The sequence below is a fragment of the Colius striatus genome, chromosome 8, assembly GCF_028858725.1.
Source record: "Colius striatus isolate bColStr4 chromosome 8, bColStr4.1.hap1, whole genome shotgun sequence".
In the NCBI taxonomy this organism is placed as follows: domain Eukaryota; kingdom Metazoa; phylum Chordata; class Aves; order Coliiformes; family Coliidae; genus Colius; species Colius striatus.
This window is the reverse complement of record NC_084766.1, coordinates 9,165,489-9,193,101: the sequence shown is the minus strand read 5'-3', so window position 1 is coordinate 9,193,101 and position 27,613 is coordinate 9,165,489. Positions and strand designations below refer to the sequence as shown.

At 35.6% G+C, this 27,613-nt stretch overlaps 1 protein-coding gene across 1 annotated transcript in view; it reads right to left on the bottom strand.

The window, feature by feature from the left end:
• GRID1 (glutamate ionotropic receptor delta type subunit 1) overlaps positions 1-27,613 on the bottom strand; it is a 521,647-nt gene that overhangs the window by 214,955 nt on the left and 279,079 nt on the right. Inside the window, exon 4 of the mRNA XM_062001480.1 lies at positions 15,876-16,081. Coding sequence (XP_061857464.1) covers positions 15,876-16,081 — 206 coding nt within the window. The remainder of the gene's footprint in view (positions 1-15,875; positions 16,082-27,613) is intronic.

Below are 27,613 nucleotides of genomic sequence, written 5' to 3'. Positions count from 1 at the left end.
ATTGGAACAGGCTGTCCAGGGAAGTGGATGAGTTGCTGTCCTAGGAAGTATTCAAAAGATGTGCAAACATGGTGCTTAGGAATATGCATTCACGGTGGATATGGCAATGCTGGGTTCATGGTTGGACTTTTTGATCTTAAAGGTCTTTCATGATTCTGTGATGAGCTGTGGAAGGCAAATTATTTGAAGCAGTCAAGTAAAAGCAAGAGTTTATACCTCTTATAAGAGCTTTTAAAATAAAGATGAAGAATATTACACCACCACGCAGTGGAAAAATTGTACTCAGTGATAATTTACCTGATCCACATTAACATTTAAAAACTTTTTATATGCAAAATGAACCTGAAATCTCTGATCATTCAGTAGGAAACAATAACAATCAAAAGGAGGATTGTTGCTGTAACAATAGATTACAAGATTTGATTGTATTTTGCACAGTTACAGTAGGAGGGGCAGAGGGGAGGGGGAATCATTGTCTCAAATCAATAGATTATGTTACATTTTATCAAAAGTATAAAATATCATTACTGAAATTTCCTAATTCCAACAAATGTATTCATTGGGTTTATGCCATTTTCACAGAAAATCTGCAACTGGTTTTGCCTGTGAAATGATTAATGTGAAATAGTGATCATTTGTGTTACACTGTTGTATATGCACAATAAATGGCTTTTGAGACTGATTAGCAAAAACAAAGTGGAAACATTTACTCTTTCTCAGTAGCTAGTCATTATGTAAAGTCAAGAAAGTTTAAGAGATTTTTCTTTAACCTACAAACTCAATCTATTTGAAAATAAAAGCTTAGTTCTGTCCTGGAATATCACCCATTCCAGGACCTTACCATCTGGGAGAATTTTTTTTTTCTCCTCCAGCATTATATAATCTCCAAAGGTTAAGCACAGAATTGCAGAGGTGGCTAAGCTCTCATGTAAACTCAGCTGAACCCAGGATTCTCACCAAAAACATTTCTAATGTTGGAACAATGGAGTTTTACAGGGACAGTGTATGCAGGGAGTACCAAGAGGAAAGCAAGGTCATGCTCAAGTGAAGGGGCTGGCACCAAATCTCTGGCTACCTTTGCTGCCAGAATCCTAGATGAATAGATTCTACTTTAGCCCGTCCAAAAGCCATCCTGCCAGTAAATAGCAGCAGGAAATGCACAAAACCAGCCATTTTTATATAGTTCTCTTGCACATAAGAGGACTTAATGTACTCTTGTCAATAGCAACAAAGATCTGGAGGGAGTTTGCATGGGGTTTTCTTCAATAACGTTTTGACATTCTTTAGAAGATTCAGCTGATGAGAGGAAATGTCACTACTTGAATGAGGGCAAGACAAATGCAGCACTCCGCTATTCCATTCTCTCTTGCTCATCTCACATACAGATTACATTAGTTTGCTCAGCTTTTTAAAATAAACTACTCCCTTTTCTTCATTCTGGTTCAGAATCAAGGGAAAATAGTACAAGATTAAAGAAAAATGTGCACAAGAACAAGTATGTAGGTTCAAGAGAAGAGCAGTGCTTCAGAATCATTAATTGTCCCCCTAATGGTAATTGGCTATGGATAGTTCATACCCAGGACATTGACACAACTGTCTTCCAACTGACATCTGACTAACTCAGTCATCTAAACTAATCATCTGCTTAGGTTATCCTCATTACTTTGCTGTCTGACATCTTATGAGTGTTACTGGATTTTATCCTCACATTTTTACTGTTATAGGAAGGAGTAATCCCCTAAATATCTGTATAGTTATATTTACTGCAAACAGAATCTCCATCTCCCTCATCTTGTTCAAGGAGATAAGCATCTATTTTAGGACTGCTTATATAAACAAGTAAATGATGAGCATTAGCAAAAGCAGTGGCATTCACACTATGATTTCCCACACTACATTGTCTTTATTTCTATTAAAATATAGTTGAAGTATTGCTGCATTCTCATGCTTAAAGCTTCATTTAGTTGTTTTAAAAACTTCAGTACCAAAGTACTTTTCTAACTCACACTTCTTTTTTGTTCGGTTGGTCAGTTGGGTTTTTTTTTATTGTTACAAATCCCCAGTGCTAGTATTCCTGATCCTTCCACAAGCAACTGACAAATGATAAACAATAAAATCCAAATCCCTTGGAAAGCTGCTGCATCCTGGCTGGAAGGCTTTGCTGTAGTAATGGTGATTCCAATAAACAAACAGGCAGATTCATTTGCAAATCAGTATCGATGAGCTGAGTGGGAAATTGAGGGATGCTCTTATGCTCTAAAGCAGCCCACTAGACTCTAGATTTAACTGTTCACACACAGCCACTGACCGTGTTCATAGCTCCAGTGACATGGTTAAAAAGATGGGACCTAAGTATTCGTTTTTAATGACAGCAGTCAACATGAAAGCTTCAGTAGTTCAGAGAAATTTTTTCTAATATATATTTATAAAAAAATGTTGATCAAGGTGAAAAGAACTGTCTTCAGCTTCATAAATAAGCAAAACACCTTAACACAACAATTGTTTTATTGGGTCATTACATCCCTATAAAGATTTATATCTTCTTTTAATTCTAATTTTAGATTAGCAATTGCAACAGTGTAAACGAGTCTCATCAAGTGCCCATGTAGCTCATTTCAACATTAGCACCTCTATTATTTACTGTTAGAATCTCTTAAACTCTTAATCTGTTTTTCACAGGTAACAATTCATCACAAGTTTATCACAAAGGGAAGCATTTGAAAGGAGAGTGAAATACAGAGAACAAGAAAAAGACAAATTCTCCAGCTAGAAAAGCTGAATTTCACTTTTCAAAGTAACAGAGCAGAGATAAAGATTATGTACACCATGTTGTGGGAAGATCAATGTGGCTTTTATATACTCCTGACATACAAAGTAGTCACTATCAGTAATGCAAGCTGTCCAGTACAGTCAGGTTGATATAAACATGCTCATAGCTTTTCTACTTAAAAGACTACAGAACTTGTGACACCCTTCCCCATTCTTATTAGTCATTAACTTTAAGTAGCCAACTGTGACATCTGCAGAAGAAAGGTACCAGCCTTAAAGTGCAAAACTCCTCAGCCTCAGGTTATTCACAAATTTGTTAATGCTTTGACACTTCCACTCAGACATTTCATTCAGGTTTGTTTTCCTTTTCAACTGGGATTGCAACATTGGACACGTTTCATTTAGAAATCACAAATAATAGCTTCTGCACTAGCTACCATTAAACTATGGAGTGTTTTGGGACCAACACCTGGCTGACTTATTTCTCACAGTGAAGCATTCCACGATCCCCAAAGGGCTTCTGCACTTTGCAAGGATGCCAGCACTCGGGCAGCTTTTCCCTGCTCATTCTCCTATTCAGGCTTTGACCTTTTTTCATTTTACCCTTTGCAACTTCACCATTCACAAAAATCTAGTGCCAACGATTGTATGAAGTAGGTTTTCTACACTGCTTCTGTTCCATTTGGTCAGTGTTGCAGGTCTCCTACATGAAACAATAACAAATTCCAAGAGCCTTTTAAAGACATAGTTCTCTACCTAGCTCACACCAAATTATGTTGCATTAATTGCAAATACCAGTAGAGCACAGCAGAAATGAGAATGTTCTCAATGAGGTGAAACAGAAAAATTCTGATGAACTTGCATTCCTTTGTTCACTTCTGTACCAGTATCTTTATTTTCCCTTTCCAGTTGCACAGAACACAAACACTTGGTCTCTGTTCTTCCATATATTTATAGATGTAAATTACTCCTTTAATGACTGACCTGGATGTGGTTGGTATAATATGCAAGTTGTGTGTTTGTATGGATATATAATACACACATTTTAATATATTAAATGGTTTTTAGATGAGCATATCTATTTTACTCTCAAACAGATTTGACATTTAATATAATTGTTATTAATTAGCTCTGTTCCTTAACAATTAATTATTTTTATGGAGATATAAAACACTACTAAAAAACTAATAAAAACTAATTGGGTGAAAGTTAGCGGATCTTTGGAGAAATGTTTCTTTCAGAAAAACCCTATACGGCTAATATTATTTTAATCTTTAACCAAAGAAAATAGTACTTTTGTTGAAATTCAGACATACATTCTTAAAAATAAAATGTATTCAAGCATAATGAGAAGGAGAAAAAGTTGAAGATGTTAATATAAGCTGAAGTTTTGAGTATCCAAACCAGGAATCTGAGTTCTCCAATAGTTTGGGCTGTGTGAACTCTCTGAAGAATCCTGTGCAAACTCTTTTATTAAGTTCTTTAGAGAAATATTAAAAAAATAAATAGAAATTAATACATTATATAAAAATTTTCCCAAAGAAGATAAACGAAGCTCTGGCTGCTGACAGAGGAGGTGTACTGACACATAGGATCCTACATGTATGACAAATGCTTAGAGCTCAGCTGAGCTGCACTCAGCAATGTTTCACAATTTGGGCTCTCAGGGAAAGAAGTAGGAAGTGAGAATCCTGTCCAAACATTCCCAAAGATTGAAGAGGGCTTGGCATCAAGATCCTAAGGTCTTTTTTTAATCATCATTTTGTCTCTCTGCTATTTTTGTTTTGCACTCCTGCACACCAGCATTTTCCCGCTTGGACACTTCTACTGCATGTTTGGCCTTGCTGATGTAACCATCTTACTTACATGCTGGTGTTTTCAGTATTGAGGTGCCTCTTGGTTATGCAAGATACCAGAGATGAGTCTGAATTGACTTGCACACACCTATTAAGTGTTCACAACTTCATGCCGAAGTGCTGTATTTACTAGATTGTTCTGACTTTAAATGAAAGCTGCATTCAGAACTGTCATTGATTTTTCAAATATCTTGAACGCTAGCACAGTTCAGAAAATGAACACTGTGGTTTCATGGGTTTTGTTTGGGGTTTTTTGTTTGTTGTTTTTTAATGTGCAGATGTACACCTCAAAATATATCTATACTCAATTTTACGGAAAAACGTGTTGGAAATATTGTCAAGACTATAAAGCTTCCTTAAAATACACAAAGTCATTGCCATATTTTGAAGGCTTTGGGCTTTTCTCTTTTCAAAATTATCTAACAATAATTTTTTAAATAGTTTTTTTCCTTTGGCAAGTTGGAAGCAAAATATGAACTCTATATGATAAGTAATCACTCAAGGTTCTTTCCTAAAGACTGTCCTTGGAATTCAATTGCTATTTGCATGCACATTAATAAAGTGCAAAGCTTTTAAATCCAATTGCTTCAAGTTGAATGGATGGGTCAGTGCCAAATAAACCGATCTCATTCACAGAGCATGGTCTAAAGCAAACTATAAGTCCATTACAATGGAAGAGCTCTATTCAATAAATAAAAGAAATACTTTTTTTTTAAGTTACCCAAACAGCTCTTTAAATGTTTGGTAGGACTGTATAAATACATGCAATAAATGTAAGCTGCATTATTTATCTGAATCCGAAGTCACTACACACTATTCAAAGAGAGTTTAAATATTTGACACAGTGTGTATGGGTTAAAGGCTGCATGTCTGACAAAAGGATCACTGGACTGACAGGAATATCAGTTCTGTCAAATGAAACAACTAGGGGTCAATGATGGCAAAGACATACCTGGCAGTATATCAAATGAAAGGATAACCTTTTGGGCAAGTTCTAGGTTTGACATTTAAAAGTTCAGTTCCCCTCTCAAGTGAACTCAGCAAATTGCCTATTTTCTTTGTACTCTCATGCCTCAGCTGGGAAAAAAAATGAAGACTAATAATGCTTTACCTCCCCATTTTATGTGCTGTAGGGATGATCACTAGGTACTCATCTCAGCAGAAAGAGATCAAACTTGAAAAATGATCCTTGAAAACAAGTTATGAAAATGTATCTTAGCAAAATCCTGCTAAAGCAGTGAACCAAAGCACAACTAGCAAATCCAAGTAGAGAAAACCAATTGTATTCCCTTCTGTGAAAATTTCAGGATGAAGACTTCTTCAGTAAAACGACAATACTAAAAACTAAAACTCTGTCAGAAATTGTCCTTATGACATAGAGTTTATGTCCTGCCCTACAGAGGACCTCAGAGCTCCTTTTATTCCCTTAGTACTCATGCTGCAAAGCAAAAGATCAAAAAACCTGGAATAGTGTCTCCTTTCTCAATAAAACTAATATGAAGGAACTCTTCACATGGCTGTTCGCTCCATTAAAACAACCAACCAATCAACAAAAACAGGAAGTAAAGTCTCTACTGGCTACTGATACACAGTTTCCCAATGGCTGGAGGGCAGCACACCAAGAAAACTCTATCTGGTAATAACTGCAAATACAAACAGGGCCAATTCCTATTTGTCACTGGAGAGCACACACTGCCCATCTGAAAAGATGATGTAAGCGCCAGCTCAGAACCAGGTGCTGCCACTGCCAGCGTACCTCTTCACTCTATCTTCCACACTGCTGCCACTATAAGAATTAAAAGATATCCTTATATACCTTTAAAGTATTTGCTTCTTACCCTGCTTCTCTACCCTGAAGACAGAAATTGTTTTAGGTCCCTCCTTTCTCATACCCTTTATGGCTTTATACCTATCACTTTTCTTAGCTGAATTTTAGAATTGTTCCTTTCTTCTCTTTTACTTACTACATGTTTTAATACAGCTGATTATGTTTCTTCTTGATAATCTCCTCTTTCCCAGCACTCCTCTCCTGAGTTTCCTCTTATGCCACACTTTCATTACAGCTTCTCCTGAGGGCCCCACAAAGTAACTTCATCCAGCAAGCAAACTAACGAAAAATCCACTGCCATTCACAAGCTGATGAGTCTCAATCTACTCCTCTGTGACACATTTCTCATATTCTGTTCAGTCTAGTTAGCCTGCTTTCTGAATACTCTCATAAGCTTCACATGGATAATGAGATTTCTCAACCTTCTCCCTTCAGGGAAAAGAAATTCTTTTCCTCAGTCAAAATGGACAGCCAGAACATCAGTCTTGTCAATTTGAACTACAATCCAAGCGTCATCTTTTACTTCTTTCAAAGCCACTCATCCAGGATAAGCCCAAATCTCGCAGTTCGTTAGACATAACCTTTCTAATAAACAGTTCTTTTTACCCATCTGTAATGCTAAAGCTCCTTTCCCAGCTCTAAGGACATTACATATTGATTACTACAAAGTTCATCGTTTTGACCTTAAGAGTTGCAAACTCCTTTCATATCTTGCTGAGACTTCTGCTACAAAGAAGATCTCTAACTCCTTGCTTTGATCATTTCACCCATCTCTTTACATGGCTTCAATAGGGCTCTTGTTATCTGTCAACATCAAAGATATGCCAACTCTCTTCACTCCCAACATCATTTGCTTTTTATTTCAATCTTTCAAGTCATCTCTAATCCATCACCAATATTTTGGCCTCGGTGCAACTTTCTTCACCTATTCCTATTTTAAAAAAATAAACTATAAATATGTTTAAATCCCTTACTTTGATTTTTGTTTCAAGATGTTGATTTCTAAGATCCTGGTATGAAGACACTATATCTGTCATTGAACAACATGCTGCATCAACCCTTTTGCTCCCTGGATAGCTCTGTCACCTCTTGCACATTGTAAATACTCTGAGGGCACATACTCATACACATTCAGTAAAACAGCACCTCAATTCATAATAAGATACTGAAGTAACAGTAGTAACAGTAAGAAAAATAATTATTAGCATAGAGCTATGCTCCCTTTTCAAAACAACTTCTAAAACCTTGCTAATTTTTAAGGTATTTGCCACTCTCCAAGGTACAAAGGTAAATGAACTGTCACATCATGCTTTATGCTGATGATCTAATGCTGTATTCTTTTGACACAGAACACTCTTTGCCTGAGGAAAAGACAATCCTATTGCACAGTTACCACACTGTCTCAAGTTATATGGTTACATCAATCAGATGTAACCGTTTGTCCTTGATGAATATGGTTCCCAAATATTCCTTCCCCTACATTTCCAGAGAGCTCCCATGAGTCTATATTTTTGGGGGTTTTTAGGAGCTTTAAGCTTTACACTGTGAAGTGGTGTTTCCTGCACACTGGACAGGGCTGCAACACTACTAAACGTTCACACCCACATTGTTGCACTGCCTGCCCAACATAGTAATAACTTTAAAGAGAAAGCAAACATCATACCTAGGCCACCTTGTTTGGGATTAAGCTTCTCAAACCAAAGTAAATCTTGCCCAAGCTTTTATCTTCCACACAGACAGCACTACACTGTATGCTGCAAGCAATTAGTGAAGGCTTAAATAATTTTCTATATTAGTTTGAAACTAAAAATAAGTCTTGAGTAAATATCATTTGATTTCACCTACTAAAAGTGATTAAAAACCTCATGTGAAAAGATGCAAAGCGGGTACAAATTATTATTAGCAATTATTACTCATCCCTTCTAAGGATAAATGTCCTCCTTCTATAACCTCTGAAACAGTTAATGAAATGAGTCAGTGACTCTCTTAATCAAAAACTCCAGGTCTAGAAGAGCATTTTAGAGGAGAGACAACTGGCTGAGCAAAGTACTCCTGGTGCTCATTGATGCTTGCAGATGTGTTCATGGAAAAACTCAACTAATAGCCACAGTGTGTACACACCAGTGTTAAAGGTTCAAAAATTGGATAGATAATAATTGCAGTATGTATTTTATAATCTTCAAAGACAAGCTGCCCTAGCACAGTGAGCTGAACAATTCACTGAATTCACATGAAAAAGTAAAACTGGAAGACGGCAAATAGCTTTTGTGTGGCCATCTCCTTGTTCTGATTTTTGTAAGGGAAACACATTTTCTCATGTACCTGTACTGCTTCTGCTACTGTCTTACAATAGGCAAACATTAGTATAGTGATGAAATGCAAATGCAGGAGCATATTTTAAAATTAATCATCCATAATTAATTAGTAATCTCTGCTTTCTGTTAAATTATACCTAAATTGCAGAAAATTATCCTTGCTGGGAGTGATAAAGTCACCTGCAAATTTGCAATATTTTAGAGAAACAGTTTGCATATATTTATGTATTATAATGACCACAGATATGTCAGAGTATTTCATTTACCTTTCCACTACATTAAAAACATAGATATATATAGTCTTTATCTTTAAATTGCACAGTATTCCAGGAGTCAGTTGAACAATCTGAAGTACAATAATTAGGAAAAAAGAGGCACTGAGGAGTAGGTGGAGGTGGGGTTAGCTTTTGGCAGCCTTGTTTTTTAGCACTCATTAAAGATTTGTCCTGTCTCAGCTCTTGCAAAAGCTTGTACAGGGTGCTACTGAAGACAGTTTTACAGAATGTGGAATACATGGGCCCCAGTAAGACACTTCTGTGTTTCCCAGCCATTAAACAGATCCTTTTCCTTCAAAAAATTTCCCCAACAAAACAAATCATAAATAGAACCCTCCCTCCAACAGCTGAAATCCCCCAATCTTGAGGTTAAAACTGTGCAGAGAGCTACTTCTGAGAACAACCATGTTAATGTGGAGCTACCCTGGAATAAGTAACCCATGAATCCCGACATGGTGCTACAGTAACACCAGCTCCTGCTTCCAGGGTATGAATGGCAGTCTTTGCATCCCACTGCCTTCAGCTTTTTCAGGGTCCTCTCATGTAAACAGACTTACCTTGCGCCGCATTGATCAGCTTCCATATTTAACAATGAGATTGGGAAAAGATAAAAACAAAAAACATGAGAAAATTCCCAAATGGAATGAAAATAAAGAAAATCAATGAAGGAAAAATATTTTTTTAAAAATAACTTCATGAAATATTTAAAATTAAATTTTAGTTGTTTCAACTTTTTTTTTTTGCCAGATATTTGGCACAGTTTCATTTAGACCTGACACTCTCACTTGTGGGCAACAGCAACATTTTCAGGAAATTAGTCCTGTTTTAGCGATTGAATTACCACAAGGAAAGAGGGACCCAGAGGTTCTCTGAGGATTAAGCATTTGGATCAAAAGGAATTCCAAGACTTAATGACAGCTAAAAATATATGATTCCCCATGCACATGTGCCCAGTCATCAGATTCAAAATATGAGCTGAAAAATATAGTTACTTCAGATCAGACCTATTATCACTGATATTCAGAGACCTAGTAAGACGACTAGGAATGCAGTTTCTGGACACATAAGGACATTGTGTAAGTTGTTAATGTATTCAACTTCCTTTTTTCTTTTCTCAATTGACCCAAAAAAGCCTCACAAAACTGCTAGCAGTTACAGCTGTACAAAACTGGATGCAAGCCTCACGTTTCTTATGATTTCAGTATTCAGATGCAACATTGCCAGTGTTGTTGAAAAAAAAGATTTCTAAAATTATTGTCACTTAAACATACCTGAAGTAGTAAAAGGAATGTAATTTACATGAAGCTAACTAATCACTTCAAAGTCATTTATTCACCAGATTTAGTTTTTTCCTCTTCACAGTGCCTACGAATCTATAACAACATATGTAAATGATTGTTTCAAACATGTTCTTGCAGTGATCCCATAGCTTGGATTAATCATACTGAAACAAAATGTGAGAAGGTTTGTAGTTCTGGGGGTAATTTTCTCCCAATGGAAAAAAAAACTGTTTCTCAGTCATTTTATCCGAAAACAGGTGGCTTTGTTTTCACTTATGTTTTAGCAGTTTAATGAGGTTTGCTTGGGTTTTAATTACAGTTACTATTCTCTTTAAGCACGGAGAGTCTTGCAGTATTGCAAAAGTCAACAGCAGCAGACAAGATTTTAGCTTGGAGAAAGAAATAGAGAACCAGAGGAGGATTTATTAAAAATAAGGCAGGTATAATTTAACTTGAAGTACTGAAAGAGCATATTATTTCTACAGTTCTGTTACCAGCACTCACAAATCACTATGAGCTCTTTAAACAAAGAAATTGCCTTCTAAAAACAGAAGAGGCATAATATTTGTTTCCCAAAGTTATTCAGCAATATTTCAAGATGTTTATATGTTGTATATAAAACGGAGATACAGACTAATATGCTGAAAATTTGCAACTTAAATAAAAGATTTATGCCAATATGAAGTACCAAGTGCCGGAAAATTTGTATTGAACTTTTTTCCTGTTAAATTCTGAAAAGTAAAGGTCTCTGTTTCCAGTGAAAAACTATTTCATACAATTACTTGTGGGTGTAGAGTATTCAAGATATCATAAATAATTCCTGCAGCTCCAGTTAAGTAACAGCATGTCACCGAGTGAGAAAGAGAAAAGGAGGAGTCTGGAGCATTGTTCACAAATGAGTGCCAATTGAGAGTGTTCTGAGAGCAAAGTAATCAGCATCCTCAATGACCAGGAATGAAAGAAGGCCACAAATCTACATGAAATTATCTCAAAAGCTAAAACCAAAAGTAGAATACCTATATGATTTTAAAGAACCATTCAGAATATTCGACATGTATTAGGATAAAAGAGTAAGAGAGAGACCAGACTTTGCTTTCCAGTGAGGATATGGAGGTGACTACATAAACAAGGGAGTGCTAAACTATGATTGTTATCAAAAAATAGTGTTATTCTAGAACTTTATTCAGTTCAAATTGGATTGCAGTAATTTGGATAACCCTGCTGCAATGATACAGGGTTTTAGCATTAATTTTTAATGCAATTAATCTGTTCGCTTTTATTATTAAATGGGGGTGGGGGGGTAACTTGTTTACCTTACTAGGCATGCCAAGAGTTCTGCTTTCAACTGTATGCTGCAGTGATATGCATATACACTGGCAATCTTATTGCAGTAAGCTTACTAGCTTACAGGCAAGACAGACTCACAATTAAGGGTATCATTTTCAAAGATGCACCTAAACAGAAACATTTTCTGCTCCAGTGAAGCTGGCAAAAAAAGAAGCAATGTTGAGTTCAAGGTTTTATAAAGCCAAGAATACCTTCCCTTTTCAAATCCATAACCACATGCCACTGTATTACTGCCTCCATTTTATCACCTTTTAAAAATAAATATAATAATGCTGGAAAGTAGGCTGATTGAAGGCTACAAAGCAATCAATATCACCTACAGTTTTAAAGACAAATCTCGTTAAAATACACAGCCCAAACGAACCTTATGTGTTCTATGAGAAAACAAAAAAGTAAATTCACCACAGCAAAGACTTACTGCACATCTGAAATAGCAAACTTGAGAAACACTAAACTACATGATTTCTTTCTCCTCTTCTAATATATTGTGTGCAAAATGTACAAAGTCTGAATTTATTTACACAATAAATGTTTCCTGATACATCTTCAGAAGCCTCCCTGGGTCATTTAGAACATCCTTCAAACTAGTTCAGGAAAGACTGCTAGACTAAGTTATCATAGTGTTTTATGTAGTGAACTCTTGAACACCCTGCAGAACAATGGATGCTTCACTGACCTCTCTTGCCAAGAGCTTGCATGGTCTAATAGACCTCGCTGTTAAAAAGCACTCCTTCTTTAGCTTCAGGGCAGTACTTTCTGTTGGACCACCCATGATCACCTTTAATTCCTCCTCCTGCTCCTCTCATGTTTCTTCTCAAGTATTTGCAAGTTATATTCCCTTAGGCAGGCTGTATATGCCCAAAGACCTGTCTTCATAGGTCATGCTCTCCTACCCTTTTATCATTTTTGTCACCTTTGAACCATTTTTCATGTATTTATGTCACAATGTAGAGATCCTAAGGATAAAATAATCCATACAAATATACCAGTAATTGCAAACAAAAACTGTACCCATTGGTACTGTGGAAGGGGTAGGTGAAATCTGGTTGTCAAAGATGGGGTCTCAAGTCCCAGATCCTGTGTCCTGGCCAAAAAGACTAACAGAATAGCTGAAAGTAACAAACCTCCTTTCCATTTCTGAATTGTAAGTTGTTTTTCTTTTCTTTCTATATTTTGCCTTGCAAGGAGCTCCCATACTCTTCAAAATACAAAGCAAATTTTGCTGCTACACACATACCTGATAGAAATGTCTGGTTTTGCATACAAACTGAACAATGGCATCATGCCAAACTTGTCAGGGAAATTTGCAGGTGGAGAAAGGAACTTTTTTCTCAAAATGATTAAGGAGGGACACACTTTATTTAGATTAGATTTGCTTTAATCCCCAAGTGACCTTTTAATGCAAAACTTAAGGTAGCTAACATTTCGTAAATGCATTTACCTTCTGTTCTCTGAATAAAGCCCGATTCTGTGTTTATACCTACACCATTGAAAGGATATTTTTTCCCCTCGCTCCCTCTCTCTATTCTTACAGTTGATGCAATTTTATAGCAGAATAATAAACCTTGAAAATTTATGAAATGTCAGTAATTTCTGCTGCAGCACATTTGACATATGACAGAACCAGGCTTTGAGGATGCTAAGCTAGTAAAGTACAAATGACATCTTAACAAATATTAAAGTAATAATCCCAAAATTTAGCTGTTTTAGGATTTTTCACATATGAAATGTCAGTGCTCTAACTCTTTGCATTCCAAGTCAGATGAGATCTCTCTGGCCCACCCAAGAGATAAGCAAGGCTGAAATATGGATCCATATTTTTAGAAAGAAAAATTTGTCATTAGTAATATTGAATTAGAGAAAAAAAAGATATTGTACCAGCTTCCAACAGCTGATATCTATACGTTTTGCTAAAAGTTTGTTGAAAACATTTATATCAGGGTTATTAAGCCAGACATCACCCAAGAAACTCTCTTAGGTTGATTCTGCATTCCTCAGGAGGCTTTGTGTATAATACTTGTTTTTTATGAAGGCATGTTATTAGCCAATAGACTTTAATAAGATCTAGTTGAAGATTTGCAAATTTTTCCTCTGCTACAAAATATCAACTCAGCAAAACCCAAAATCTTAATAGAGAACCTCTTTTTCACATGAGATTTTCCATTTTCAAAAATTTATGGAAACAAAAGATTAAATAAATGCAAAATTGAAAAATAAATTAATTTTCTTCTTAAGTTACTGCTTACATTTATTTCTAGATCTAGATTTTTTTTCCCAAAATTGAAAAAGAAAATTGTTTCAAAAACCTCAAACAACTCCCAAGGTGCAGAGATGGATTGGTAACAATACTAGTCAGTATATGGCTATATAGTACCTATAGAATGGAATATTTACTAACTGTGGAAATGCGTAAACCCACCAAAGACACTTACTACTGCATGATGTGAATGATATATTTCTGTGAATTATATAAGAACGTGTAATTTAAGCTGAAAATCATTATTCTAGATTTCCCAAAGACATGCTGTAGATAATTAGTCGCACCTATTGACTGAGATATTGAGGAATCAGAGTTATTGGAACACTCCACAAAATGTAAAGCCGAGCCTCCACTGTCAAAGGACTCTTCCATACACAGTGCAAGTCACATCTCAAGCCTTTTGGGAGTTTCTTTCTCAGATGTAAATTTTCTTTTATAAAGCTTTTCTGAATCAATCAAAATTCAATAGAGGAAGATTGCCAAATAAATTACTTTTCATTTCTGCCCACAGTTAAACTCCTGCAGGAATCTGGAAATATATCAAGATCATTAGCCTTAATGCCTGTAATACACATTGCTTTAAGGTAAAGTGAGTAGTAGAACAGTTTAATACCTTAGCCCCTATGCTCAAGAGACCTGCAGGGTCCTAACAGTGTACACACATAACTCTTACTAACATTTCTGGAGTATTGTGCACTGAAGAGAGACAGACTTTCTGCCTAGTGTGTATCTGAACAACACACACGTGTTGATTTATTTTTAATACCTGATTTGTATACTTTTTTAGGACTGACTGGAAAACAAAGCAATGTGTATTCTGCTAGAGGCCTTCTATGAAGCAAATAAAATCATCGACTAAACTGCATATAACTTACTACCCTTCAAAGATAAGTACTGCTTCTTTCCTCTCCTGAAAATCCTTGTGTATGAACAAACACGAGTAGAATTTGTCCCTGTGTCTAATTTTTCCCCAGCTACTTATTTGTCTCGTTTATTTATGATACAATTCATCTTACTAATTAAAAAAAAATCAGTGATGAATGTAAAGAATTTATCTATGCTAAGATAATTAAAAAAATGACCAGCTAATTTAAAATGATTGGTTTTTTTACATTTAGCAGGTTTTCATGAAGCAAAACTGATCATTAGAGACAGGCCTTATCCACATTTTAATTTCTTGCTTCAGTCTTATTCCTGCCTAGTTTAAAAAAAAAAAAGATGAAAAAGCCTACTTCATCACCAAATTCTTACCTAACATGTAAATATTTTGAGAATCCAATTCTCATTCCCAATTCTTACATACACAACATACAAATATTTCATCATTTAATATTTTAAAAGCAGGATAAAACTAATTAATGCCCAAAATTAACCCACAGCACAACATTAACTACAACTTTCCCCAACAGCTACCTCATTGTCCTAATTAGCCTCACTGATTTTAAAAAAAATTAAGAAAAAAACACAAAAATATAATTCCTACTTCATATTTGATAAAAAACTTAATGGTCCAAGTTTTCAAACATCAATAATATGCCCTTTTAACATGAATTTGGGGATTCCCGCAATAAACAAGACTCTGTCAGTCACATTGTTTCACTTCCAATAAACTACAGTCTGGTCACTTGTCAACAGCAGTTGAAACCCAGGTCAAAAGTATTGGTGTGGAAAAGAACCAGAAAAAAATAATTGTCCCATAGAGCTGTATAATATATTGAAAGTGTCCCTCTGGGCCACGCAATCCTATTTGCATTAACCACAAAGCATGTATTACACGATAACTTGGAGTACCTGATACTTCAATTCTCTGGCACAAGAGTCTGACAGTCTCATTTAGCATTTATCAATGAACATTGTCTACCACTTTAGAAATCACAGCAAGGTATCACATAAGTCATCATACATGTTCCTGAAACGTTGATGATAAAAACAACTGTGCACTGACCTCATTAATAAAAGTCTGGGCTCCCCGTGGGCTTAGGAGCAAGATAGCCCTTCGCAATGTGTCCCGATAGCGGTTCAATTCTTCTGTTTTCATGGTAGTGAAAAGGTTGGCAAAGACTCTGCTGATGTTCCTGTCCACTTTTTGTAATGATACATCAAGTCCCAGTCTTGAGGCCTGATCAAGAAATCCCTGCAGTCCACGTATATCTGTAACACAGGAGGGGAAAAAAGAAAAAAGAAAGAAAAAAACCACTGCATCAACCTTTGCCAATTAGGCATGAGTCACTAATTAGGTAGAAAAAGACTTTTTAATGTTTTTTTTTTTTTCCCTGCAGTGCTGTAGAAAGAAGAGAATTCCACACAGCCATCTTTCACAGCTCTCTTTCATAGCCCATGCCAATGGGTAAACTGCAGTTAGCTTTCCCCAGAGGTCTTCGAATGAGGGAAAGCTAGTACATGTATTTGAGTGGCCATGCATACCTCCCCAAAAGCTCAGGACCACAGGGCTTAACACTGCTCAAACAAAAAGACAGTCCCCACCCCAACAAAATTACAGTTCAAATGAAGAAATCCAGAAATAGATGAAGAAGCAGGGAGGTAAATTTCTTACCCTTCGACTTCTCTCAAAACCTTTCTTACATGAGATCACATCTGCTTTTTCCAAGAAAAAAAAATTACAATACCCAGACTACACACAGTTCTCCTTTTGACCCCTTTTTATACACTTCCTCTCCTACAAATAACGTATCTAAATAGATGTTTACCATTAATCTGTAAACCTATGAAATCATACACAAAGCCTCAAGCTATGAGGACATATTATAGTGTAAAAAGAAAAAATGGCTTTCAGTAGGGGAAAATGTGCAAACAAGCCCCTTCAAAACCCGTTCCTTTGAGCTCTATCCTTCAATATCAGGCTGATTGAACAAATGTACTTTCCTAACCACATTTATTAGGAAAGTAACATACATTTCATATTATGTTCCTGCTTAAATGTGCTCATTCAAACCATACTCTCATACTTCTATTATCAAATTTCAACTTACAGTTGAAGCCAAATGTTTCGAGTATATTTGTTGTTCCTGTAAGGAAACCCACTCTTCAGAACACTTTTCTACAACACTAATGACCTCTGTAAACTAGGTTGTAACAGCTAGTGGGTTTTTTGTAAATTCTGGGAATAATCAGCTTCTGATAAAATTCTAAGTATCAATACCACAGATGCTGCTGAAGTCAGAGGACCTGTTCGATTCAAGTCAGAAGCATTCCTTGCTGCCCCATCTGAATGGCCTCTTAGATCACCACCAATCTTGGTGTTACATAGCTGTAGAATGTACAGGTGAATTTCTTTTTTCTTCCCCCTCCCCTCCAAAAACCCTTTTTTTTTTTTTTTAATACAAGTAATGTTTTGTGAGGATACACCAGTCGAAGAATTCACTCATATACCAGTGCAATATATTAGGGTCAACAAGATAACTTGCAGACACTAGATCCAGAAATAAAAAAAACACTAAAAGTTACCATGAGTAGCTTTATATTTCGGTCAAAACACGGGAACACTTGTCAATGTTGTTAATTCAGATTCAGAAAAGAGATTAATTGCAGGTAGACATCAGAAAGGAGTAGAAAACAAGCTAGGAATGTGTCAACAACAGCCAACTCTTGATTGCCTTTTTATCTTGGCTTTGGTTGACATGACGATCACTCCAGCCAACCCCACCATCAGGAAAGGAAACTCATGAGGGTCTTGTTGGTGACTTAAGGCAGGTCTATATCACTGTCAAACACCTGTTAGACCTGCTTACTGTCTAAAATCCTGAGTCACTCATGAAAGAAAGCAGTTTATTGTTATGCAGACATTTCTGGAAAATGCCAGATGACTTTAGCACTTGTGTAACTGCTAAATATTGCAGATGTAATGAAATAATGACAGTGACAAATAACTACTGTTTACAGGTTAAAGTATTTTATTAGAGTTGTCAAGTTAAGTTTGCATTTTGCTAATTTAAATTCAGTAAGCTAGCATTCCTTACTATACTTATGCTCACTTTATGGATCTCTGATACATGAAATGAAGATTTTTTTTTTCTTTCAATGATGTTTAGTCCTTCAAAATTACTGCAGTGCTTGACAAGCAGTAAGAAAATTCTCTTTTTTATAGTTCAGTAACAACTTGTCTTTTTGTGCAACCATTTAAAGCTATCACTGCACAAAGGAAAGCTGTTTACAAAAGATTTACTATGCTGATGTTGCTCTTGGGTTTTTTGCCTTATGTTTTCAGCTGACCTGCTGAACTACTGGTTAGAAATGATGTTGTAGACCAAATATGGTTTCAAAATACTTGATGCATGTGATAAGACTATTTGGACTTGAAAAAAAGCATTTTGTATTTCCTCACAAGTTTTTTCCTCCAAGGAAAACAGACCTTTTCCCATTTTGAGAAATGAAAAGGATTCAGATTTTTTCCAGCATGAAACAAAGAAAAATTTGAGATGTAACAGACTCTACAACCTCAAGTATACAACCAACATCTGCCAGTTTTTCACAGGCACAAGTGAATGTGAATTTATTCAGTGCTGGCAATTAGAAAGAACCACATGACTATCTTCCTGAATGTTGACATGCCTGTTCCGACATGGCACTGAAGAGCAAAAGGCTTGGTGGGAACTCAGAGATAGAAGTCAGAGCTGAAGAGCAGTGTTTTCAGAGGTGACTAACAATTTTAGGTGCCTACACAATGCAGTCTTTTTTCACAAATAATTATTTACAGTCATTACCAAGAGGGCAATTATTTCTTAAAATGTACCAGTATGTAAATACACAAACAGAATGCAGCAGCATCTGTTTATAAATCTTTATGAATCAGACTAAGTTTTATTTATCTGACATATCACATTAAACAAGTGAGTTTGATGTCCTCATTTTTTTCCCTCCATTTAGTAGATCACAAATCCATGCAACATAAAAGAAAAAAATGAGCTTTGTTCCATGACAGCTCAAACAGAACTATTCACAAAAGCAGTTATAAATTTCTTTCACTTCTCATAATTTAGGATAGTTAATCCTTCATTTTTCTCAGTACTAAAAGGAGTCTTAAAACATTCATGTATAATTTAATACAAATAAAGGTTTCTATAAATGCTTTTATCTGTTAAAATACATGTGCTTCCTGTCTCTTGTAACAGTGACTAGTCATTAAAAAGTTGAGATTATAACACTCAAGAGTTAACCTGAACTGAATTATTATTTTTCCTGAATAAAATATTTCCTTATGCTCATTTATTTCATCCTTCATAGGACAAATATAGCAATCTAAACTCAAACACTCTCTGGCCTTCCAAAAAGTTACTTTTGCCCAGGTGTAGCCTACATGCAATCATAAAAACCATATAGTACTGTTTTAATTATCTAATTGCCCGTTTGATTTGTGCCCTCTCAACATGCAGTATTTCTGAGAAGATATTGGAAAATTTCTCTTTAGAGAACATCACTGTGTTGAAGATGATACAACGCCTGCACTCCAGAAGGAAAAGGACATCATTTTATAAAATGTGCTCAGATGAACATTTCTCATAAGTGATCTGTAAAATTATGCAATAATTGGATATGTTTGTAATACTTTAGAGTCAATCATAATCACGGGAAATTAACAGGCTGGAATTGTAACTAATTGACTAGAGCTTCATAAGAAAAGCAAACTTCTTCCGAACTTTGTGTCTCCTCCCTTACATCTGTCTGGAGTGAGAATGTGGCTAAAAGCCTTCTTCCTAACTCTGACAGATACACCATATGTTCAGGTCTGACAACAGAGGAACAAGACAACTTCAGACATAACTATTAGAAGGAGACAGTGAAAGCCTTAATGCACTGCTAAGATACAAATTCTGTCACTGAGACTACAAAACTAATGCTTGTCATAAATAAAGTGCTTTATCACAGTAGAAGAAATAACGGAATGTATTATTTCCTGCTGAAAGTTGAGTGGGTCCCTGTGCTGATTGAAAGGAACACAAATGTAAGAGGATTGTACTAAATGTGGTATTAGCTACCTACATGTAAACCTTATTGTCAGACACAAATAATTAATTTTTCTTATATGGAATTTTGTTTATATTGGAAAAAAAAAGGTTTACAGGGTCTACCATCGCATTTCTCTTTCATAAATTGACAGGATCTGCTTCTTGTCCTTGACACAGGCAACTTTGAGCTGTTATTTTTGTGTGAAACAGTTGTGTGGTTGAGCACAGCTGGCCTTTAAGGATGGCTCAACATCAAAAGGAATTTCCAGAAGGTAGAGAGCATTATATTGTCTTTTCAACACCAGCCCCTAACCCTGCTTGACAGAAATAGAGGCAGAATGGCCAGGAAACATCTTTCTTTGAGTAGAAAACAGCTGGAAGCAAATTGAAGTACCAAGCTGGAGCTGAAGGCAAGGCTAAAGAAGCACCAAGAAATAATTTCACACTCTGTTATTCTTATCCATCACCAAGTAAATTCTGGGAGAAATGAAGTATTGTCACCACGTTCTATTTTCAAGCGATCTACACCAATCATTTCACTTTTACATTTGAAAGAGAGAGAAGTAAAAAAGTGTGAAAAACAATGAGATCAGGCAGGAAGCACTGAGATTTTGAGTTTTTTCATTTGCTTGTTGTAGGCTTGTACACTTTGTTTGTTTTCCCCAGTGTTATTATTATTTGAGTGTTATTTTGGCAATTACATTTCAAGTAGTGAGAAGAGTATGATAGTTTCATGCTATCATTGGATAGTTTCATTGTTTTAGTTTTTACACACTTGTAAAAACTATATTCACCTTCTCCAACATTTTAGGAATAATATAAGGCATTATAATGCTTATAATGCCTTATATTATTTTAATGCCTATATTATTTTAGGAATTTATTATTTTAGGAATAATATTTTTAGGAATTTATTATTTATTATTTTAGGAATAATATAAGGCATTATAATATAATATCAAGGCATTTTTTCCTTGTTCTTAAGCTCCAAAAGAAGACCAAAATTACCTTTAATACAAAGATACTCTGTTCTTTTTGTAGGTTTCTCTCTCAAGTGCAAATTTGAAAGAATATCAAATAATTACAGAATGGTAGGGTTGGAAGGGACCTTTAGAGATCTTCTAAGTCCAACTTCCCTGCAGAAGTAGGTCAACTTAGATCAGTTTACATAGGAACATGTCCAAACGGGTCTTGAAGACCTCCAAGGAAGGAGCCTTCATACCCACCCTGGGCAGTCTCTGCCAGTGCTCCAGATATGGATAGATAATTGCTATCAGATAGATATATTTTTCTACCAACATTAGAAATCAGAATTCCAAAAACCATGTCTGTGATTAATAAACTCATTCCTAACAAAGATTCCTTTCAAAAAACATTCTGCTAAAAAAATCTTTACCTTTCAGATATACCAAAACTCACAGCAAAATGTCTATAACTATATCCTGTCTTTTGTTTTTACATAAAAAAAGGAAATCAGGCAACAGTTAATAAGGCAAGCATGTGTAATCGTGATTAAAAAAAAAGCCATTAATTAAATTGGATTTTTTTATTATTCAGTTTAAATAAGAACAGCTATACCAGATGAGAAGTTGTGCCAAGTTACATAACCTATCACTGATAAACAGAATGTAAAAACAGAGGTAATCATGAAGCAATACCTCTCTCTAACATTCCCCAATAATTCACAGTTGACAGGGAGTTCCTCCTGCAGGTGAGGTTTCTATGCATTACAAAAGTGTTTTTCTGCACTGTCACCCTCAACGGTTTTCTCTGTTACATGGAATAACAGTTTCCCTTTAAGCCCATGTAAAATAAGAGCATCCAGATTAGTTCACCTTCAAGCATACTAAGCTGGGAATTTTCAGGATCCCACAGGTGTCTCCCCTTTCTCTTTTTTGCACTTTTCTCTGACATCAATCAAACACAGAGCAATGCACCAGCACATGCACTTCCTGGCCAACCAGACACTACATAATGCTGTTCAGATCTAGAAGCTGCATAGTCCCTTCTCAAAGAGATGAGAGACAGGAAAGAAATCAGAGAATTCTGGAAAGAATAAAGCAGGCTATCAGAAATGTAATCTTAGAAAAATGCAGAGAACATTAATTTGCCATTTCAATCTAGATTACAGGCTGACATTTGACTGCCTGTCTGTAGAAACTGAAAATCTTAGCACATGTATTTTGATAAAAGCATCAGGATTAATCACATGCAAAGGTCTATTCAGACCCCTCTTATGATATCAAAGGCTGAAACCTGCACAATGGCTGCAGAAAATTTTTATCGGGCAGTTTTACTGCCTGTATCCATTTTCTTATCAGGTTTTTAAATATGAAAAGGATTCTGAAGAGAGAAAAATCATAGGTATAGGTGATTTTCCATTCCTGAATAGATGGAAAAGAGACAGAATGCATCATAAAGTGAGATGTGTGACACGTGCAAACAGATGTTTTATGATTTGACTTATGGAAGGCAGACAGTACGATTAAAAATACTAAAACTTTGCACAACTGATGCTTCATACCTGAAACAGCTTATCCAGTCTGCAGGTAACTGGAGCTTCCCAGGAGGCCCAAAAACACAAAAGCCCTTTAAAGGCTACAACAGTCCTTTCACATTTAGCATGAAAGGTCAACTACAGGTCTCTCCCGCTGTATTTTAACACTTAGCACATTCAAAAGCACAAGGGAAACCACCTTGGGAAATTCATTACTACTGGAAAAAATGTGGATATACGCTATAATTGATGTAAAAGGGAATTCACGGAAGAACTAGCACTTCCATTGAAATAATCCATTTAATTCTTCCAAGTGCAACAATTGTCAACGGTTTGCCCAATGGTAAACCACTCAAATGAGCTGTAATAGCTTCTCATCTCCCTACTGCTGTTACTATGTTAAAATATTTTTGAAGACACTTTGCAGTGCTATTCTGTATCTTAAGAATAAAAAATAGATATGTTAACAGAAACTATGCTTTTACTGACATATATCCAAAGTCTACACAAAGTATTTATTTCATCTAGATTACTTATTGCTTTACATTACTGAGCTTAGTACTCGGCCATAACAAATACAAGTTATTCTAAACATCCAACCACCAGTACATTAGGAAAATATATCTTTCCTTTTTTGGTGGGTTGAGATGCACTTTTCTGAGGGCATATTATTCTATATGAATATTTGAATTAATACAGTCCATTTAGCACATTGGGACTGTAAGCCTGTCTGCTTTAACACAAATGCAGTTGTTACTGCTAAGAAGCTGTTTTCCCTTTATGTGTTATAAGTTTGGTTATCATACTTTGACATGTGAAATATATCATTCCTAAATAAGACCCATAACCCTAAACTAGGGGTAGGCAAATGGAAATATGCACATTCTGAAACAAATCATATGTGCAAAGGGAATGCTTTAAATAGAGATACAAAAGGTATCTCTCTCCATTCAACAAAAACCAGAAGTCACCAGAGAATCTTGAAGAGATTCATCCTGTATGTGTACACAGCTATGTGTCCAGCAAAGACAAGGTAGAAGCATTTTCCTTTGGTTTTAATGGATTGCAGAGTGAGTATCCTTCTGTTAAAATCAACTTTAAATACTGCACATTCTGATCTAGAGAGACTGCAATAAAATTACTGCAGATAAAGAAATTAAATTCCCCCTTGAGGAAAGACTACTGGCAAGAGGACCTCATTCTTTTATATGTGTAACAATAATTATTGCTTGCATTTATACAGTACCTTTCAGCTAAGGATCTCAATCTACTTTATAAACACCTGTACATTACAATAAAGTATACACTATAAATACACATTACAAAGGCTAGTTGCTGTTACATGTACTTAACTACATGTCAACGAACAATAATTCAACTTTCTATTGAAGAAACATTCTCTCATTGGAGTAATTCCACAGGTTCAAATAAGTCAGGTGTCCTGGGCACGCAAGTAACAGAAAGGCCATCAGAGTGGAAGCATTCATATTGTTGGCACCATCTAGGGATGGAGTTTTCACTGAGGAAACAAAAATTCCCTTTAAAGTTACTGTTTCTTATCCAGTCTCAGAGTCTTGACAACCAAGTCCTCACTCATATTAATTTCATACTATCTCCAGTGTTCTACGCTGAGAAATCTAGATGTCACTTTGGCAGATGTCACAGTTTCACTCCATTGCTTGCTTCTCAGAGCATTCAGTACAGTGTGGACCAGAGGCACTGAACACATACTTTGTCCTGAGCTTTATCACCATTAGTACACCGTGGCCTGATCAAGTCAGCTAAAGGCTGCAGTAATTAGTAACGCTCTAGGGCACCACATCACATGCACTATATAGATCATAGAATGGTAGGGGTTGGAAGACAACTTTAAAGATCATCTAGTCCATGCAACCTGAGTGTGGCACTAACCTGCACAGCGCTCACATGCCCTGAGAAATCCATCCTGAATGACTTGGCCAATATTTGGTCATCTGCTAGCAAGCTAAGGACAACAATGTGCACGTTTTCAGCTCAGAAGCCAGGAAAAAGGACCCTCTGGCCAATCTTTATTTTACTTAAATGATATCCATGAAGCTATGTTGAGGATAGTGGTATCAGAAGTTTCATTTTCTTCACTAGATGTTTCACTCACAAAGAGAATTTTCTTATAGACATTTAATTTAGAAAACAAGGAAAAATTATGTATCCTTCTCTAAATTCCTCTAAATGTCCTAAAGCACATTTTTACAATACAGTTTCCATAAAAAGGATACCAAAAAAAAAAAAATCACAGACTTCTCTATTTTCCATTGTTTTCTGTTAAAAGCAAGATGAGAAGGATCCTTACTTAGATAACAAATCTCTTGGTGGAAGCGGGACAGAATTGAAAACAGAAACTAAGTTTATGTCACATATAGTGACCATCAATTAGGCCCTCTTGGAGGAATATGTCAATAACAAACAAACAGGAAAAAAAAATCAATTGTCAATTATTCATTTGCACTATGACAACTACTTTTATTATGATGGTAAACACAAGCACTTCATTCTCTAACAACAGGATTCTGATCCCAGAGGGGAAGAAGAAAAAAAAAAAGAAAAAAAGAAAGAACAAAATCCAACTTGGTAGAGAATAAAAACATTAATCAGCTAAAAGCTCCTAAGGCATCCCTCTGGTATCTCCATGCTTTGGAATATAACAAGTAATGATTACTGAAAAGACAACTGCTAACACTGAGGAGGTATTTTGTATCAAGATTCTCTGCTAATCATATTGTAAACAAAAATGATACATTTTAATAGATGGAAAAATGAGATTTTAGGCCTTAGTCTTACAACATTCAAGTGTGTCTTTAGCTTTGCATGTGAAACTCAGTGCCAAGTTTCATCCTACATACAAGACCTCTCAACATATGAATGTTTTCACATAGCTTCTACACACTTTTACTCCGATGACGATTATCATGATAAACACTTCATATATTCAGAAAACACTTCCATTTCTTCCTTAAAACAGCAATAAAAAACAAGCAAAAAGCTTCCCACTTTTTTAACCAATCCTCCTGTTCAACTCTCCTCTCCAAACTACAACCCTGACATTTTAACAGCTTGAGCCCGTGACTGTGGCCTTTGTGGAGGCATAATAACCTTGCTCTTGACAAGCATGCTTATGATTGTTTCATATGTGTCCAGACACAAGAGCAATTTACCCAGGTTTCACTGAAGCATTTCATTTTAATATTAACATTTGCCTGTAAACAATAACATTCTTTTCTTCCCTTTGCTATACTGCTATAGAGAAAAGATAAATATTTGTAGGCTTAGGAAAATAGTGTTTCCTCATTAAAAATTCAACTGTAGAAAAAGATAATGGGAAAATGGGAGCATAATGTTAGATAAACTTTTCTGACTCCATTAGTTTGTCCCACAAAAATTCAATTGATATACCCTTATTTGAATAAAAATAGTCAAATACAGTAAGAGAGTCCTTTGTTTACTGGCCAAAACCATCTTCAGTTTGGCAGAAGAGTAAATCTCAAAAAACCTCTAGTTCCAACTAACCAGAGAGTTATTCAGAAATCTGTATCCAGAAACACAAAACATTCAAAAGCAAGAATTATTCAAGTGTTCTCAGTTTACAGGGGTTTTTTTGCACACTCATAAAATTGTGAGTTGCTATACAATCTCCTTTACATACCTTTATGAGTAAATGAAATGAGATCTAAAATTTACATTGCAATTTGATTGTGGGACTCAAGAGACAAAACTTCAGCGTAATTCCCCCAAAATCTGACAAACTTTTATTTACTGATTGCAGCCCATCAGTGAAAGCCAGTTAGGAAGTCTAATATATCCTAAGGTTAATGTTCGAATGAAGATGTCTTATCTAATCCCCAAATTAAATTATTTCCTTAGCTAATATCTAATCTACTGCAAAAGGATTAGGCAATTCTGAACGTCAGCGGGGGAAATCTCATCACTAGAAAAGGCTGTGAAGAATATCTCCAACTGAGAAGCATCATGTAGGTATTGATATCTTTGGTGAGTGCTGGCAAATCTGCACGCTTTAACATAGTTCACGGAAGCAGACACTGTGCTAATTTCAGTTACTTTAAATAAAGCATTGGCTTGGAAAAGGACAAGATATCGTGCCAGCAAGGATAGGGTAGTATGTTACTGCCAGACATCTAAAAATACATCAATCAGGTAAAGACAAGGTTTTAACGTATTTACTAACTCCTCATTTTTCTATTTTTGTGGGATAGCTGGAGAGCAGAAAACAGGACTGTCTCCTTAAGAAAAGATTACACTACTACAATGCAGTGAAAGGAAAATATGACAGATTAGAAACATAACCAGCAAATTCACATTACTTCTACATATCTCAATTCCTGAGAAAAAAAATAAGTGTGATGAGTTCATGAGAAAAATTTTAACCACGTAATGTTTTAAGCATAAAGGTTTGGAAAATCTATTTGAACTGTAGATGAACCAACTACAGGTTTTCAGATTAACATACAGAGCTTTTATTTTCTTCTTTATCTTTGATTTTACTCCTCACTTCAGGTACAATCAGTCCCAGATTTTTATACTTGGACACAACACATCACGATCTGCCTCTTTATAGATTTAAGATAACTTCTACATACTACATCTAATCATAAATTGACCAAAAAAAGACTAATATTTCTCATTCTACAAGCTCATTCATGCATCCAGTATATCTAATGCCTCTTTTAGTTGTCTTAAGGTTTGAGTTTAGTCATTACAGTCATAGTGAATTGATGTTAAATAATATGTTCAAACACTTTGGTTAATAAAATTAATAATGAGGTGAGGGGGTGGATATGGGGTGGTGAGAGACTTCTTGTAATGAGAATATAACCCAAATCTCTAACAGACCACTTACTTAATACCAGATGGAAAACTTTGGAAGGCAAAATAGTATGAGTGATTTTCTTCAGCTTAGACATGTTATTTTCTCTGTCTCCTCATTGTAGCAAAAAGGCAGTAAATTCCAATTCAGGTATTTCTTAAAATCTCTTCATTCACTCATTTAATCATTCCTCTCATTATCATGAAGTTGACCTTGGCCAATGAGTACATTAACAGATTTCATCTACACTTTCTTCCTTCTCATCCTTAATATTTAGATGCATCTCTTGACATATAACTACAGTGACTTCTACAGCAACCCAGCCAATATAGCTGTTAACTTCAGGGAATGAGACAGCCATGTAA